At 35.7% G+C, this 19,895-nt stretch overlaps 1 protein-coding gene across 1 annotated transcript; it reads right to left on the bottom strand.

Annotated features, from left to right (window-relative positions):
- Positions 1-189: 189 nt before the first annotated feature.
- LOC145217870 (cAMP-dependent protein kinase catalytic subunit PRKX-like) lies at positions 190-15,107 on the bottom strand. Its single transcript, XM_080085239.1, has 9 exons — positions 13,102-15,107; positions 12,666-12,834; positions 11,098-11,186; positions 8,791-8,965; positions 5,679-5,798; positions 2,667-2,762; positions 2,046-2,181; positions 1,902-1,976; positions 190-1,286 (listed from the first exon to the last, which is right to left on the bottom strand). Exons 1-9 carry the CDS (start codon positions 13,448-13,450, stop codon positions 1,236-1,238), a joined length of 1,260 nt encoding a protein of 419 aa, XP_079941365.1. The 5' UTR covers positions 13,451-15,107; the 3' UTR covers positions 190-1,235.
- Positions 15,108-19,895: the final 4,788 nt, after the last annotated feature.

The following is a 19,895-nucleotide window of genomic DNA, read 5'->3' as shown; positions in this document are numbered from 1 at the left end:
CTTTCTTGTACCATGAAACTTGTATTTCTTAGTCACGATCAATATAGCACCTTCACAAATAAATGCACAGTTGGACAGGGGCATTTAGGTAAACGGATTGTTGAATACAGTGGGCTTTATAGCCAAAAAATAAAAGTAGCATACAATTCAAAATTTAGTTGTTGCGAAGGCAAGAATCATTTTCACATATTTCAACCTGCAGTACAATAAAGTGGCACAATATGCTTGGCACAGTGGGCCAAAAAGGCTGGCAACATTGTGAAGAATAAAACATTTGGAAAAAATGATAGTTTTGAAATAATAGGTAAGGAAGCTTTGATGTGTGGTGATGTACAATACAGAACTTTATTATTGTTAAACTGGAACAACCATTTCTAAAAACAATGGACAAAATAAAGTTCTGTTTTGTACCCCAAGTCAATACACAAATACAACAATTGACAACATCCAATTTAGTGTAAGGCATTTTGAAAAACATCGCAAGACTTTTTCTGAGGCACAATAGGTTGATTACAACATAAAGTACATTCTATGCTTACGCCTATTATCTATTGGTTTGTAATAAACCACGTGCCTGAGAAACTAGGCATAAATCTCATAGTTTGTGTAAAACTAAGTACAAGATAACCACAGGTTCAAAGCAGGTACACATTTTTTGAGGGAAAATGCAACATGCATGGCTGAGTTTCTACACTACAACTAAGATCAGGGTGTGTAAGATGAATATCGTAACATAAAATGCAAGACCTTCCAGATGATGTTTGATGTGTAATTCATTTTTTTAAATATTAAAATATGTGTTCAATAGTTTTGATGTAGCTTTGTTGAAAGTTTATTTTTGGTTTTAAGAAAATGTTACATAACATTTGTGTACCATAGGTTGGGAATCATAGAAAAAAAGCTAAAGTGATAAACTATGCATGGAAGCTCAAGGTTAAAATGTTGTAAATAAAACACACTTAAATTCTGTGTACATATCAAATTGCACCTTGTTTTTAAAACTGTTATATATTGTTTAAAACTGTGTAAAATATATATTTGGAAGCAAGAAATGGAGTTAGGTAAAAACATATGTGATAGTACTTAACACATTTTTATGAAACATAACAAAGAAATCACAGTAAAGGGCGAAATCATTTGAAGAACGTTACCATCATAAAACTAAGTTGAAGAAATTGTCTCACCTACAGTTGTAAACCACACCACTAAGTTTATATCAAACCACACGTGAAGAATCAAAAATCAGCAAAAATTGCCATTTCTTTTGAAGCAACAGGTTTTGTTGTCTGAAAAAAATATTTCACTTATTTTTGATGTTTTTTTTTACTTACAAATAATGCTTTTAATTCCATAATCTTTTTTATTGCAGAGGTTGCAATTTAAAAAAGACCCTGTCCTACTTGTAGATATACCAGATATGAATTGCATATTCCGTTCTTTACAAAAAGGCCTACTAGACCAGTGGTTCTCAACCTTTCCTGGACCGTGGCCCCCTAAATGTAATTTCTGGACTCTGTGGACCCCTTCAAGTAACCCTGTAGGACCTGTGCCCCCCTTAAAAAATTAAAATGGCAATCTTATGTTGGAATTCTGTACTATTTTCGTCTTTAAACAGGTTGAAAAGAATGACAAGAATCCGTAAATGTAAAAAAAACCTCAATATAGACAAATAGTTTGTGAAATAGTCAATTTAATTAGGGAATAAAGTTAAAAAGGAAATGGGTTTTAGTGGGTGTTTCTGGTGAATCTACAACAGTGCCCCCCGGAACACAGCTCAGGGCGCCCCTGGGGGGCCATGGGCCCTGGTTGAGAACCACTGGCCTAGACAATTGGGGATTTTAACGGAAATTATCTACTTTTTGCATCAAGATGCCCAATAAAATTTAGTGTTTAATATATACCTGCCAATTTTCCTCTGGATAATCTTCAAAATTTCTAGTATCCCCACTGTGTTTGACTTTTGGAATAATAGGAGGCTGAAAAAAAGTATAATTTAGACCTACATGCCAGTATTGACAAAAACAGGTAAAATATTGTTTACATACAATCATTTTTTTCTCAGACACAGCTTCCCAATCAATATTCTTGAACCACTTATGTCGTTTGACATCTTCAGTGCCATTCTTCATGTTGCCAAGACGACGAGTTCGGTCATGAGCAAGTAGTTTTTTTATTAAATCTCTGTCAGAGGAAAACAATGTATTTAAGACAAAAGTACTTGAACTAGCTGACATGTTAAATGTTGACTGGTTCGCACCAGAGTAAGTGAATAGTGACATGGGACTGGCTTTATCCAAACACAACCACAAGTTCAATGGTTGGCAGCACAACAAAAAAGCCTGAATGTCACATAGATGTTGGATTGTAAATATATACACAAACACATCATGGTACATTTACAATAGTAAAGAGCATGAACACAGGGTTTTGTTGTAATAAAAAGTTCCTGGTTTGATTTAAGACCAACTGGTTTAACTTAAAGTTTACATGCAGTGGCACCTTTTCAGCAGCTAGGACCATAATTGAGACTGTAATGCAATTTGCATTGGAAATGAACCAGTACTGGTCTGCATTTCAAGTGGGTCTATTGTGCTTAATAATGTCAAAAGCGTAAATGTGGAAAATAATCTGCTAATGTAGAAACAAGAGAGAAAACATATGCTCACTTTGCTGAAGCATCCAAGTTTTTTGGGAAATCAACTTTTCCGGACAAAATCTTTTGATAAATGCCAAATGGACTTTCATCCCAAAATGGAGGAAATCTGTGAACAAAATATTGGAGTTACTCAAACAATTTTAATCCAATATACAGCAACACAAAGGATTTTTTAAAGATTAACACAACTACTATTGTGTGTGTAAAACCACCGTTTTCCAACCATTTGCAAGTGCTAAACCGAATGTGACGTAATAATTCCCTTTGTCTAGTAAACAATTATTTTGTTGTGAAAGCATGTATTTATGCTTTAATTCCAATTTATCGTACACATGAATAAAATATGGCCCTCGCTTAATGTCCGAAATTGGTTATATGGCCCACCGGCGAAAAATATTGCACGCCCCTGCTTGAAGGACTAATTCGTCTTGTGGACCCTCTGAAACTGCTGTACGGACTCCAGTTGGTCCGCGGACCCCAGTTTGGGAACCGCTGCTCTAGAAGGTTTCAAAATTTCATTCAATTCACACATGATTTAAAAAATTACGCCATTTGGGGGGGGGGGTAAAGGGGTAAATATTGGGGTTACAGGGTAAAACACAACAATTGACACCTATACATTACAAATTCTACAAGCTGTCCAAGTTTCATTTCATTCCGACACCTTTTAATAAACTCACCCATTTTAGGGGTCAGTGGGGTAACTAATGGGGTTCAACACCCAAAAGCATAAAATGTTAAACCACAATGACCCAATCAACAGTCATGTTCATTTTTATCCAAATCGGACAATGTTTAAAATTCTGACCACTAAAGGTGTTATTAGCAGCATTCGTTAACGCTTCTGATGTCATGAGGCTGTTAACACCCCTCTGTTAGCATGTGCAAAACTGCCCACCAAGTATTGCAGAAACACAAGAAGCACATGTTCTGTTGCCTATATTATAACATTGCACCACAGAAATGTTTCGTTTGTGGTGCACAGCAACATACTATAACGTTTTACACTTTGGGGGCTAACGGGGTAAATACTGGGGTTATCAAGTCAAACGAAGCAGGGGACACATCTACATGACCATATCTACCATCTGTGAAAGTTTCATCCAAATCCATCAAAGATTTAATGCCAAAAGTGCATGGACAAACTTCGGCGAAAAAAAAAACTGAGTGAAATCAAGATGCGCCCCTTTCAGGGAAGGGGACCCATAATAAACCTTGCATGTTGTGGTAGCAATTAAATTATGCTTTAACTGTTAAGGAAAGTTTTCATGTTGCTAGGTGAATTTTACCACCCACATCTGCTCAAGAGGCTGAACTTTTATACAAACTAGAAAAGTGGCTTTCTGATATACTTTCATTTTATATATTCTATACGATATTTACCAATTTACTACACTGTACACAATTTTATCTACATACATGATTGTTTTTGCAAGCAAAAACGAATGGGTCCCCACACGTGTGTTTATGCGGATTTACGGTAAAACTATATGTGGCGGTTATTTTTATATTCTTAAGGACATATATGTGACGGATATTTTTATATTCTTAAGGACAAAGCACAAACTTAACTTTAAAAGTTCTTTTCCATATTCTTTTAGCATCATTATTGTCATGTAATTACAAAAAATCGGTGAAAAAAGAACGGGGAAAATACATTCAATTTAATCTCTTGCTTTGACCTTGATATTGTGGTTCAAGTTCAGTTTTTAAACACAAATTTTCCTAGAAAGCCTTAACTGTTGTATTAGACACTATATAAAAAAAGTCGTTTGCTACAATGGTATACATAACAACTTGTTTTTCACTTAACTTTGTTTCGCAAAAACGACCGTTTAATGACCTTTTGACACTGTTTTAGCATGCAGTCCTTAGTGTTCAACAATACCGTTCGACCTAATTTATACATGACTTAAGTACTGATTCTTGAATTGATTTGTCAAAAATAAAGAAGATACGTTATGACGAAAAATTCGTAACGGTGTTGTAATGCCTATAAGTTGACCTTTAGTGACCCATGGTTATGAGACGGCCAAGCTGACAAAGAGAATTTAAAGACCATTTATCGCGGCGTTCGAAAAAGTTGTTTATTAAATTTCATATTTATGTTGATCAACGATGTTTTGCCTGACATAAACGAAACCGAAGTACGTTTATCGAGTTCGAATTACGTCTTAGGTGTAAAACCTGCGCCAAAACTGAAAATGCGTGTGATAACTCAATAAAACGACACAGCATTGCTGCACAAAAAAACAGCTGATTACTAATCACCGAAACTACTGTCTCGTAAAACGTCTGTCCAGACGTCAAGCTGAGCACTCCCGCTCTGCCGCCTTAATCGTAAACCAGTGAATTCCTCCCTTGGGACTTATATCTGACTGATAGCGTACACATATTGTGGGTTGTAAAGGTAACTGGCAAAATTTTAAATACTAAACGAATATCCTGCTTAAACAATTGTTAACTTTTTCAAATTTTTCTGCACCATAGGGCATGTATTTCTGCCTTAAAACTAAAACCGTTTATTTCGGGGTTTAAAAGGTAAAAAATGGGTGAATCCGAAAAAAAGACACAAAATTCTTTAAAAAACTTTACATTGCACCAAACAACAAAGCATGAAACTCCAAGATGCTGGACTTTAGTCAGTACAGCCGTTTCAAAAATTTTACGTTTTGGGGGCCTGTGGGTGAACCGCTGGGTCAATCGGGGTCAAACTTCAGGAGGATCAAATTTGGATTAATAACTAACATCTCTGTAAATTTGAATAAATTTGGAGCACTCTTTCTTGACCAAACGCGTCTCACAAGCCAGCGTTAGACAGAAAAAAGAAAAAAAAATACGGACAAAAACAATATGTGTCCCCTTCAGGGAAGGGGACCAATAATAACAATCTCATAGGGCGGCAATTTTGAGCCAGTGCCTTGAGCCAAAAAGGTTGAAGACCCCTGGTTTAAACTGGTTTAAATTTGAACCGAGTTTCAAAAGTACCCAGACATGTATAAAGCAAAAATTGTTTACTTACCCAGCCAACATTTCATAGGTCAAAATTCCAAGAGCCCACCAATCCACGGACCTTCCATGACCTTTGCTTTGAATTATTTCAGGGGCAAGATACTCTGGTGTTCCACATAAGGTCCATGTGCTAAAAGGTAAGAATACTTTCTGCAGTTACCCCCATTGCTAGCAAATTAAGTAGTACAGACGAATCCGGTTAATCGCATCATCCATTTGCCAAGGGCATTTGATGCGATTAACCGGATTATGCGATAATCCGGTTGCTATGTAAACAGTCCACGCGGTTATCAAAAGTGCTTACTTTCACTTCCCCAGCTAAAACAGAGTTGCAGTGAAGCTCAACTATGGCAATGGAGCAGTATTTTCTCTCTTTTGTTGCCGAATTGAAAAAAGTGCTACTCTCAGCGCAATACATGACGTCATGCTTCCTAACTGTGGTGGCTATGGTGCAATCGCCCAAAAAAAAACAGAAGCAACGCACACACACTCTTTAATTGGCGCACACGCCGCAGTTCGTTTGATTTGTGCTTTCTCTTGTAGTCAGGTTTATTTGAAAAGATATGTTACGTCGAATTGTAGCCAAGGGACCCAACATTTAAATTTAGGAACTTCCCTATGACGACAGTTTATGACGTTTTAGTCTTGTTTTGGGTAGTTTCCCTTATAAAGGCCTCTCGCTTAATATACACGTAAAAATGGTTTCTGACCTATTAGTAGTTCAAACCAACGCGTTAAGCGGCAAAGCGCTGTGCATATTTGTAAGCAAGCCCAAACCGGAAAGTACACGACCGAAACATGGTCAAACTTCCAACTTCGGCACATTCTACAGCGCAAGGGTGCAAGGGCGAGCTGCATCAGTTTCTATTATAACCCGTTATTCAATTGACAAAAAGAACAATTCATTTTGGCAAACCTTTAAAGACTCAGATTGTGGCGCTACTTTCTAGCTTACTCAGCAAAACTGCAGCTGCAAGATTAGCGTGACTGTCACGTGATCAACGTGTGATCGTTGCTTCAAAAATTTAAACCAGCAACAAATACTAGAGGAATAAATGCCTTTCTTAATCGGTAATCCACCTGATAAGTTGCGCAAGGTCACGAATAGACGACATAAAGTATGTCAATCATTGGCACGTTACCAATTACGTGAATCTAAACAACATAGTGTGATTACTTGCGAGCTAACATTTTTTACAACCATTACGTGTTTTGCGGGTCATGAACAATAACAGAAGAACATTTTTAACCATTTGTTTTACATTTAACATTTTTCAAATTTCAATACAGTTTAATACTTCGAATTTGGTGCAGTTCGCACATAGTAAGAAATTACAATCAGCGTCTATGCCGGAACACCAGTTTCATAAAAACGTGTTGAACTCTTTTAAACGCTTGTTATATCACTATTGGCGATTAGATAAGCCAACAATAAAGGAACAATGTGCACAGCTTTGAGATAACGATTCCTAGTTATCGCACAGCGGTAAACTGAACGCCGATTTAATCTCCTAATAACTTTTTAAAAATATTTTATGGTCGAGACGTTTCATTTTCAACGTTAGATGCGTTATTTGGTGTAGAATGCAAACATGCATCTACGTTTTTTTCGCGTACATTACCTCCGGAGGATTTTACTATCATATCGTCGTCTTTTATTCGAAAAACTCGGTCTGTTTGACTTTCACATAGAGATCATCAATCCGGTTAATCGCATATTTCGTTGAAAATCGATGCGAATATCCGGTTTATGCGATAAACCGGTATGCGATTAACCGGACGATTTTCTTAACAAACGATGGGCGACGGTTTGCGATGCAATTAAACGGATTATGCGATTAACCGGTATGCGATTAACCGGATTCGTCTGTATACCTTAAATCAGGGGTCTCAAAATCAAACTTGTTTGAGGGCCAAAAAAAATTTTTTTAAGGCAGTCGAAGGCTGCACTATCGGAACTTTTGTTGGAGTAATAACATGACAACCAAAATATGGTGTGCTCAAAAATGTTGTGCATTTATCCCATAAACTTTACACAAAAACATCTGTATTTTATAAATAAAAACAGATATACAGTGTAGCAAAGCGAAAAAACTTTAATTACTACTAGGCGTGAACAATAGCATACAACGACGAACCAATAAAAAAATATACCGCAACAATTAGAATTGCTGATTCTTAACAAGATGGACCAAGTCGATCATACTATTAAAATGTTGCATTTACTTCTAGCCTTTACTGATAAAGAAAGACTGTTTGTGTAATCGGTGGTCTGACAGAGTACATACCTAAAATTTGTTAGTTCGCGTTAGTTCGCGGGCCGCACAAAAACCCTTGGAGGGCCGTGTGTTTGAGACCCCTGCCTTAAATATTATAATTATCCGCATAATTAAGTAGTAGTTCAATCAAATAAAATATTTTATTTTAGTTTGCAGCGACCAACATAATAATTTTCAGGAAAAAACATAGACAAAAAAGGGTTCCAACCAAATAGGATCAGGATTTAGTTATACATACTGTTAGTGATAAATTGTTTTAAACAAAAATAAAACACAACCTAATAATCAATTACAACCACATTGAAGTTATTTTTGTGCTATAGGCATGGTTGCTATAGACATGGACCCCCAAAAAAGGACAGCCGAAAAATTAAACTTTTATATGAAACAAAACAAGGTTTTTGATTAAAATTTTGCATTTATATGAGCCATGCTACATTTTTTGCTTAAAACAATCTGTTCCAGTAACTCTCCTTTTTTCATAGAAAATACTTACAAGAGAAAATAAAGAAAACAAACAATGACATTTCTTAGAAATAAGGACAATAATTTTTTCTAAGACATTGCCCTTCAAAATACCGACAAATCTTAGAAATAAGGACAGTATGGCAACCCTGGCTATAGGGCTTGTAAACAAACATCAAACTTTACAACTCTGCATTATCACTGAATAATATTCAGTGAAAATAAAGTAGCTGCATTTTACCAAATCATTTGGTGCATTTAATTTTTTACAGTAGGCAGGTATCTACATGCTACAATATTATTTGGTCCATGCTGTATGTACAATAGAGTGCAAAGTAAACAATAACAATGCTTGCTAGATAAAATCTCTTAACTTACCGATCTTCAACCTTCTTAGCAAAGCCAAAATCAGTAAGCTTTGTATGTCCATCTCGATCAAGCAAAATGTTTTCAGGCTTCAAGTCACGATACACAATGTGTAAGTTGTGCAAATATTCCAATGCTGATACAATCTCAGAGGCATAGAAAAGTGAAGTGGCATTGTTAAATCGACCTAAAATTTATGAAAACAGGACGTGTAAAAAAGCTGACCAATGGCATACAACAGTGTTTCATTTCATGTCATCATCAACTTTCCATTCACATTACAGACGAATCCGGTTAATCACATCATCGATTTGCCAAGGGCATTTGATGCGATAAACCGGATTATGCGATAATCCGGTTGCTATGTAAACAGTACATGCCATTAACAAAAATTCTCATTTTACTTCCCCAGCCAAAACAAAGTTGCAGGAACGCTCAACTATGACAACGGAGCAGTAGTTTCTCTCTTTTGTTGCCGAGAATTGAAAAAGTACTCTCAAGTCAAAATTAGATTTATTACTCTCAGCGCAATACATGACGTCATGCTTCCCAACTGTCCTGGCTATGGTGCAATCGCTCAAGTGTGTTGAAGAAACAGTAGAAACGCACACACACTCTTTAATTGTCGCACACGCCACATTTCGCTTGATTTGTGCTTTCTCTTGCAGTCAGGTTTATTTTATTTGAAAATATGTGTTACATCGCATCGTAGCCAAGGGGCCCAACATTTAAATTTGGGAACTTCCCTATTACGATGACGTTTTAGTCTTGTTTTGGGTAGTTTCCCTTATAAATGTGGTAGACCTCTCGCTTAATATACACTTAAAATGGTCTGTTGTTTCTGACCTATTTTGTTTTCTAGTTCAAACCAACGCGTTAAGCGGCAAAGTGCTAGGTGCATATTTGTAAGCAAGCCCAAATCCAACAGTACACCACTGAAACCTGGTTAAACTTACAACTTCGGCACATTCTACAACGCAAGGGCACTAAAAGAATAATTCATTTTAGCAAACCTTTAAGACTCAGATTGTGGCCCTACTTTCTAGCTTGCAAAACTGCAGCTGCAAGATTAGCGTGACTGTCACGTGATCAACGTGTAATCGTTGCTTCAAAAATTTAAACCAGCAACGGCTACTAGAGAAATAAATGCATTTCTTAATTGGTGATCTACCTGATACATTGCGCAAGGTCATGAATAGAAGACATAAAAAATTGCAATCATTGGCACGTTACCAATTACGTGAACCTAAACAATTAGTGTGATTGCTTGCGATCTAACATGTTTTACAACCATTATGTGTTTGGCGGGTCATGAACAATATAACAGAAAACATTTTTAACCATTTGTTTTACATTTAACATTGTTCAAATTTCAATACAGTTTAATACTTATAATTTGGTGCAGCTCGCATTTAGTAAGAAATTACAATCAGCGCCTTTGCCGGAACACCAGTTTCGTAATTTTAACACGTTGAACTCTTTATTTAAACGCTTATTATATCACTATTGGCGATTAGATAAGCCAACAAAATAAGGATGCACGGCTTTGAGATAATGACTCCTACTTATTACACCACGGTAAACTGAACGCTGATTTAATCTCCTAATAACTTTTCAATAATATTTTATGGTCGAGACGTGTCATTTTCAACGTTAAAATTAGATGCTTTATTTGGTTTAGAATGCAAACATGCATCTACGTCTTTTTCGCGTACATTACCTCTAGGGGATTTTACTACTATAACGTCGTTTTTTGTTCGAAAAACTCGGTCTGTTGATCTGTTCGACTTTCACATAGAGATCATCAATCCTGTTAATCGCATATTTCGTTGAAAATCGCTGCAAATATCCGGTTTATGCGATAAACCGATATGTGATTAACCAGACGATTTTCTTAACAAATGATGGGTGACGGTTTGGGATTTTTAATTGTGATGCAATTAAACAGATTATGCGATTAACCGGTATGCGAATAACCGTTTTGTGCTATAAAGTTGTGTGAAATGTGTATGATACTAATCAAATTATCTCTGCACCCCTTAAAATGTACCCAGTATCTACTAAGTGGAGAAATACCAGTTTACAGCTTTGCAATTAAAAGGTGAAATGACATTATGACCCTTAAGTATATGTAATAGTTTTTATTTTTTAGGAATATATAGATTGTATCTTTCATAAATTAAAAAAGTATCACAAATATTTCTTTTGATAATTGGTAGGTTGCATTGTGTACTAGTTTGTTAACTGTAAACTGAAGCATGTATATTGCATAATACACAAAATATTTCACATTTTTAAATACAAATTGCCGTTTGTTACCTGCATTGCGAAGATAAGAGAACAATTCACCACCACAAGCAAATTCCAACAACATGTACAGGAATGTGTCATCATGATGTGACCAGTATCTAAACACCAAAACAACATTTGTTAAACATGTAAATAGGAGATCAAGATATGGGAGACAAGCAAGGACAAATCTAGAAATTTTATAAGTGAAGAGGTTGCAACCATTGAAACTACACATCTGTTCCTGAACTTTATTAAAAGAAATCTTTGAATATTACATTTGGGAAATTCCAAAGATAAAATGCTGTAACCTCAACATTGGACTTTTTGTTGTGCAAGGTTGAGAATTGAAATGAGCAAGGCACTACCATTGTACGTACACACAGTGAAAACTGTTGCTGGAAAGAGGAAGTGACTGATAATTTGAATGCAACTGCTATGAAATCATCAGGCCCTTAACTCATAAATACAGAAACACATAACACATAGAGTGTCCAGTTAGATAAAAATTGGGCACAAACTGTAATACAGATGAATCCGGTTAATCGCATGATCCGTTTAATTGCATCACAATTAAAAATCCCAAACCATTGCGCATCGTTTGTTAAGAAAATCATCCGGTTAATCGCATGCCGGTCTATCTCATAAACCAGATAATCGCATCGATTTTCAATGAAATAAACAAATAACCGAATCGATGATCTCTATGTAACAGTCGCACAAACGAGTTTTTCAAATGGAAAACGACGATATGATAGTTGAATCAACCGATCTGCGCGCAACCTTATCTGGCGATCCTTTTCAATACTCAAATTGTGCACGTCAAATTGCCTGCCCTGAAGTAACAGATAAAAATTCAAACTGACTTTTGTTGGACTGTCAATGACTGTTTGTAGAGGAAGACCAACCTTGTAAAAGCATCATGCCAATAAATGATAAGACCAACCTTAACAACGCAAGATAACTATTGCACTAATCCTCTAATCACAGAATAGCTGTGCAACGTTCAAACAACTAAGTGGAGATGCTCTTGAATAAATTACATACAAACTCGTTTTAAACTAGAAATCGAAATAAGAAACAACAGGCCATTTGACTTGTATATTAAGCAAGAGTCCTAGCACTTTTATAAAGGAAACTTCCCAAAGCAAAACAACGTCATAGACCGTCGTTAAAGGAATTTTCCAAATTAAAATGTTGCACGTCACTACTGTTTCTTCAACACACTTAGGCGATTGCACCATTGCCACGACAGTCAGAAAGCATGGCATCATGTTTTGCCCTTGTCTAGTTTTGAGTACTTGTTTATGTTTTCCACAACAAAAGAGAGAAAATACTGCCCCTTAAGCCATAGTTGAGCGTCATTGCAACTTTGTTTTAGATGGGGAAGTGAGAATGAGCACTTATGTTAACAGCGTGTACTGTTTACATAGCAATCAAATTATCGCATAATCTGGTTAATCGCATCAAATGTCCTTGGCAAATCAATGATGCAATTAACCGGATTGGTCTGTACAAGTCACAAACTGCACATGATACACATTTTAACACAGGAAACTATATCACACTATAAGACAGTAGTATACAGCTAAACTTACAGCTGAACAATAAAAGGGTGTTGTATCTGGCTTAGGATGACTTTTTCATTTTTTACATGTTGAACCTGTTTTAGTCGAATGATGTCAGAAATCTTCATCACTTTTAGGGCAAAGTATTCTTTGTTGTGGCGCTCCTTTACTAAAACCACTCTTCCAAATGTACCAGTGCCTAAAAAGTACCAACAGCATTACGAATCAGGGACCTAATTCGTTTTTTTAATTACACTTATAATGCGCATTTAGCATATTTTAGCATAGAACAAGATTTGGCGCACCAAAACATGTGACTTGTTTGGCCTTCCTAATGTATAATTAATTTATCAAAGCCTAAATATATAAAAATCAAAGTATATTAATTTGGAAACAAACATATTTGCATAAAATGATATCCAAAAATTGTATACATATACTTCAATAAAAAAAAATTTTTTCTTGCCTATGGTAGATAAAATCTCCAAATCAGCAAGGGATATCTTGTTTCCTAATCTTCCAATAGAAATAGGTGGCAACTCTTTTGATGTGGAAGGACCCTGTGGTGGATCTACTGTTGTTGTTAAATGAGGCAGATTCAAATTTCCGACTGAACAAGCTAGCATAGACTTAGCATCTTTTGAAGTTCCTACAGATGATGTAGTGGTGCCATGGCTACTTTGTACTTGCAAAGTCTGTGCATCCCCTGCTGCATGATTAACAATAGTCACATTTGACACTGATGAGGTAATTTCTTCCACATCTATGGTGTTTGAATTGTTTTTGTTTAGCTTTCCACTGGCATCAGAACTCATGGCACCACTCAGTCCTGCTTATTTTTAGCCTACTTACGTTATTGTAACATTTTGTAGGCTGTAAAAACCAAAACAAAGGTGCTAAGTGATTATCTTAAAGGGTTCATTAAATGGTATTTAACAACATAAATATTTCTGCAAGCTGAGACAAGTGGGTACCCACAATATATTAAGCAAGTTTGGTAATGGTATCAAATTAATGTGGAGCAATATGAGTGTCATTTTTAGTGGTAGAAAATTTGAAAAGCAATTTTAAACCAAATCCAAAATGAAAACGTAAGTTTTTTTGCACACATCTTAAAATTGGCTTTGTGATCCAAGTCTGCTTTTAAGGTTAAAACACCAAAATAGTGTTGCAGACAATGCAAAAAATAATGCCTAGTCAGGCTGTGACAAAATGTAACAAATCCATGTGCATATAAAAGCTAAACATATGTTTTTTCGATGAGTTTATTTCATGTAAAAACAAGGGTGGCTTAGCACATTTTGCCATTGCACATACACTATAACCCTTTTTTGAAATGTTAATATATAAAATGGGTCCCATATTATCCACCATCTTTTATAAGCTTAGTTGTTTCTGCAGGCTGAAACTCATGGGTCCCCACACATGCAAAGTTAAAAACAATGCATTTCTTGAGATAACCATCAGTGAGTTTGGTGTTGTAGGTAAAACCCTGTAATCAGTACTTGGCATAATAATCATGCTATTATAAAAATTAATAGAAATTTCTCGCGAGAAATTTATGTGACACCTCATAATATGTGTATTTTTCGTTTCAACTCGCCCGACACATTACCTTCTTTTTGCTTCAAAAACAGCATTTTTTAATATGCATTCCCACGAAACTTTTACCTTTCCTAAGCAGTAGTCAGTAGTCACGCTTAGTTGCGTCTTATCTATAACACGAACTTACAGTCGTTTCGTTTTTTGCTGGTTTGCTAGTGAATCACTACTCACGATAGCTGCTAGAAGCAAAAAAGTGTACAATCGAGTTTTTTTGGTTGTTTTCGTTGGAAAGTCTGCTTACATAAAAATAGTAAAACTAAAAAAAAATTGCAATGAATTATTTAATTCTTCGTTTCTCGAAAAAATGAAAATTGGAGAAATAGAGGAACCCTATTGCAGACCGGACTATCACTATTCACTATCATGGGAGCTCACATTCTCAGGTAGTGTTCCAACTTACCCTTTGGAAACAATGGTAACATTGGCAAGTGCCGCTCTAAAACCTATAACGCTTCATGTTAAATGTCATTTACAAAGCCAAGCCAAACAACGGGAAAAGTTGTAATGGCCCATTTTAAAACAGTGAAATACAAATACTACTTCTCGTCCGTACACCACATTATCAGGTTAAACTAATTTTTAACGCAGTTAAGAAAACATGTTGTTAAAGTACAGATAAGTTGCTTTTTCAAACTTAAAAAAAGATTCGATTACTTTTACTTGCAATAATATAACTTTATTTACGCATTTTATCTGCTTCGTATGCACACAAAATAATTGAAGAGCAGTTGTAATTGTAAATACTAAAAAGGCAATTGTTGTTCTCTTTTTTACAATAATTTCATGACTTTTACGTGAAAAGTTACTGAAAAAATTAAATACAAAAGGGTACAAACAAAGTTATTCACCTTCACAACGCGAAAAGTTCGCGACATTTGATTCGCTTCAACGATCGCGTGTAGCAACATAATCAGTTATGCGGAACCACACAACAGGTTTATAATTATTATTCTATGGCGGAACAGTTTACTTCGTTGATCCCAGTGGTTCTCAATCTTTTTTGTCTTGCGGCACACTGAGAAACTATACTTACTTTCGCGGCACCCCTGCAAACAAATAACACGAAAAGTGGGTAATTTTTTATTTTGCCTCAATGCGACGGGTGAGACTGTTTTTGGCAGCAAATCAAATTAATGCGAGGTTCCAGTGTTGACATACAAACTCGCATTTCGTCATCAAGCTCCAAAAGCCTCTGTCGTTAATTACACTTTATATTTAAACTGAAAACAAAAGGTTACGAGACACCAAAAACAATGCTCAAGCCATCAATTTGATTAATCTTTGTATCCATGTGTTATCTGCAACGACATAACGACTGTAACTGTGGTGGTGCAACTTTATGCTGCCGATCACATCTGTCTATATTTTATGTAAGCGTATAGTAGTTATGCTGTCATTAAAAGATACAACCCGGCTTCGGTAAAAAGCGGTAGCCTACTTCATTATCCTAAATAAAAAATAAGTCTTACCTTTTGTTTCAACCGAGATTGCTTTTGTAAAACCTATTGCTATGGGCAGGGTTGCCACACTGTCCTTATTTCTAAGATTTGTCCTTAATTATTTTGAAGAACATAATGTCTTAACAAAATTATTGTCCTTATTTGTAAGAAATGTCCTTGATTTTGACTTGAGTCCATATATTTTGTCTTATTTTTTTAATTTTCGATTCCGCCCTTATTTTGTTTTATTTCAAGCTCTAGTGAAATGCCCGAAGTATTTTTTACGAACAAGGAGTTGATAGAACAGATTGTTTTTGGCAAAAAATATGGGATGTGATAGCTATGTCATTGTCATGACTGGTATAAATGGAAAGATTTGTTCGGTGGGGTCTACGTTGATGGAAGCCCTGGCTATGCATTACGCAATATTGCGGTTGCAACACATAGTTGCAGTGTTTTGTTACTTAATTTCATTGTTCTGTTACTTAAATTCGATCATGTTATATTCGCAAAGCTCGTTTGTTCACACATAGGTTAAGTATCAGAAGTGCAGAAATTCACCTTGGCTTGAACCCATGGTGTGATACCTTAATCGTTAACGGTTGTGAACTTTGATGTTTGCTTTCTTACTGGCCTTGTTTGTTTGCTCCCAGCCAGGTTCAAACGATCAAAATCTTGAGGTTTCTGTTTCCTATAATCGCTAACAGAATTTAAGCACTTTATTCACTGTCAAAGGTAAAACATAATAAACCATTGCTTATTTTTGTTGTGTCACATTTCCTTTTCGCAAAAGAGCTTAGACGAGTTTTTTTTCGCAAAAGAGCTTAGAATATTCTAAAATATCTTAAACATTTTTAACGACACATTTTTTGTATGGTATAAAAATAATTTGAGAAATTAACCGTGGCTGGACCATTAGGCAAAAAACACTTTTTAACACGTTTTAACACGCAAAAAAAACACGTTTTCAAACTGGTGTCCGTGGACCAGCTCAAAATAACTTATTGTGTACCAAAATCAATGACTACCTTTATTGCTAAACAATGCCCTTTACTCCATGTATGTAACAAAAAATACATTGTTTAAGCGCAATCCTGGTGTTTTTTTGTCTGTGATGTCACAAGTTGCTTTGGGGCAATTGGTATGTGGAATTTTGCCAAACTAACTCAAATGCTGTTAAAAATTGGAAAATTAGCTATTATTTGTTAACGCAAGCTTTCGATTTATAGAACATATATTATTTTATCTTTATTGACCGCGATTTTGCAACCGATTTTCGGGAAACAAAACATCTAAGGCTTAGCTTAGATTCTAAGCATAAGATGTTTGACGAAGTTTATGCAGTTAATTATTGTGTTGTTTTTGTTTCTAGGGTGGAAATTTGTCGAGCAATGTTTGTTGGATTTGGATGATTTTTTACAGATGGTGGATACAAGATCATTATATAATGTGCTATTTGTTTCGTTTGACTCGATAACCACACCATTCTATCCTAACTAGCACCCCAACCTAGTTAATATGGGGCGTGTATTTGGCTGTTTTGTACAGCACAATTTGTCATTTTAAGCATAAATTTAGATTTTGAGTAAATATAGAATTTTTAAAAAGACGACATTTGGGCATTTTTTATTGTCTTTTTGCTTTTGTCAGTAGCCAACTTGCTTTTTGTTAACAAAGGAGGACTTGTCCTCCTAACAGATATCGTATGCCATACGACGTATGGTATGCCTTTTTATTATTTATTACGAACCACACTTATACCTATAAAATACAGTATACACCAGGGGTCAGCAACCTTTTAGGCGACGCGCGTCGATTTACTTGTTATTTCCATGTGGTAATGACCTCGCGTGTCAACGTTTTTTTTCAAAATAATTGTGGTTCGTGCCAGAAGATATCAATAATGAAGAGAAAGCAGAGTGTTTTGCATGTAAGGCTGAATTTTAAGACAATGGCATGATAAAAACAGAAAAAAGCTGTGAAACAGGTTAAATTGTTACTTCAATATAAACACGCAAGAGGTTGGCGTGCCATGAAAAACCGCTACGTGCCAACCTTGGCACGGGGTTGCCGACCCCTGGTATACACCATGACCAAAACAAAAATAAATATTGCGAGCAATGTTGACCGATGTTAAAACCTTTGGTAAATCGTTTGTAAAGGGTAATAAGAATTGCAAAACCTTGTTTTGGTGATCAACTTTAGTGTTTTGTTTTTTCTTCCTTGTAAGTTACATGACCCTTGTTTGCCCCAAGTTGCCTTTCACTCATTAATCCATGTTTGCCTATTGTCTGGGAATGTTAACGACAAGTTCAACTAAGTTTTACGTTGGTGTTTGTTTTTCACGGCAGTGTTGCATGCTTGTTTGACAAAATGGAAACTTGCCATTTTTGTAAAGAAATAGGTTAAAAAGAAAGAGGGCTTAAGGTTAAATAATTCACCTATTAATTAATAATTAATGTCATCAACAGTTTTATTCAACATATTTTGTACCTTTAGATGTAAATCTTTAGACCTGTTTCTGTCATTTTGGATCGTTACAATGTTCCAAAATCGTAAATTTTATGCGATTGGCAGAATGTCACATTCAAAACACAGGGCGTCCTTTGAAAGTGATATTTACCGCGCCTAAATGATAATAAAGTAGACGTACTATACGTGCATCGCATTCGCATGTAACGATTTTGGAATCAGTTGTTTTTCTTGGTTTAATTATTCTAATGTCTATTCTTTTTGTTTTGCTATTTCTTACAAACGGGAAGGTACACTTCCTTACAAGATGACACCTTATAGCAGTGTCAGAGTTGTAAGTCGGGTCGGGTTCGGGTCGGGTTCGGGCTTAGGTTTCTTCAAAAAAACGGGCCTGATTCGGGCCTGACTTTACACTGTATGAGAGTATTTTTTTGAATAAATTTAACTAGCTAAGTAGCTATAGTTGCTTGGCCTGACCCCTAAAACGCCTTGTAGAAGACCAATTGTATATTGTGTTTATCATCCAAAAACACACAGTCGCAGAAGTAAGTAATCGCAACTGCTGCTGTGGCCATTTTGAATCAAACAGCCGTATGAGTTACTATGCTGAACATAATTCGAGGGAAAAGTTTTTATGATACAGATAAAATCATCCCGAGTAGGGTTGCGACTTTGTGACCACTTAAGAAGTGCTTGGCGACTCCCATGTTGAGACATACTGCAGTATATGTTGTTTTTGCTGCACAGAGTTTAAAAATAAATGTTACGTAATAAAAGTACACCAATATGTAAGTTTATTTATGTCCAGTTAGATATGGTGTGAAAAGTTTTTATTCTTTTTTGTGAAACTCATTTATTCCCTGAAAAAAATGATCTTTATTTCCTTTTCACACAGTAATATGCACAGCAAGTTATATTAACATATTTTTGCGTATCGTCGCACGTTTTTTTTTATGAAGGCTAAAGAGTTTATTTACTGTTTCCCAGACAAAAACTGAGTATTTTGGGAAACAGTTTATGTGTAATATGGCAGTAACTCAATTACTTAACATGTTAACTTCCAATGGGTTTTTGTCGTCATGGATGGCATTGGATTTAATCGTGTTCTTTACACTTGTCTACACCATGTGGAATGTTATCACACCAATAAACGAAATGTACCGACTGACGAAACATTTGGACGACATTGCTGGCAAAACCACAAAGCATTGGTTGTATGGACATTCCAAACAAGTAGGAAATGTCGTATTCTTAACTGGTAGAATTCAAAGAGCGCAACTGTTAATAACGCAATAAAGTCACAAAACGAAAATACAGGTAAAAACGGATTACCTTGTAAATAACAAGGTTATTCAAATATGTTTCAATTGCACATAAAACGATCAGGTAGTTTCTATCACATTTGTGTCGTAAGTTTTCTTTCTTTACAAACTTACATTTTGAACTTTGATGTGTACCTTACCAAAATTTCGAGAACATTTCAAATTTGTACCTCTTTCAAAGTAAATTTCAGGTTACCAAGTTAATTTATTTCTTTTAAACGTATTCCCACAATAAGGTATATCACACATTCGACTTAACGTAAGTTCTAGGATTGTGCGCAAACAATCGCCTATGTAACCATAGAGCACTAATGCCGTTCTGTAACCACTGTAACCTGTGATGAAATAACGAAGCTATGCTCAGCTCGGCATACTGGTAAACCACACATAGAAGAGGGCGACTTTGCTAGTTAAACGAAGGA

This window comes from Phallusia mammillata, chromosome 3, assembly GCF_965637545.1.
Source record: "Phallusia mammillata chromosome 3, kaPhaMamm4.hap1.1, whole genome shotgun sequence".
NCBI lineage: Eukaryota > Metazoa > Chordata > Ascidiacea > Phlebobranchia > Ascidiidae > Phallusia > Phallusia mammillata.
Note: the sequence above shows the minus strand (reverse complement) of the source record. Positions and strands in the feature narration are given on the sequence as shown.

Coding starts and splice junctions, on each gene's coding strand:
- LOC145217870 (XM_080085239.1), bottom strand. CDS start 13,450: ATGAGTTCTGATGCCAGTGGAAAGCTAAACAAAAACAATTCAAACACC. Junction 8,966..11,097: donor CTCTTATCTTCGCAATGCAG/GTAACAAACGGC, acceptor CATAAATTTTAG/GTCGATTTAACAATGCCACT. Junction 1,977..2,045: donor TGTCTGAGAAAAAAATGATT/GTATGTAAACAA, acceptor ACTTTTTTTCAG/CCTCCTATTATTCCAAAAGT.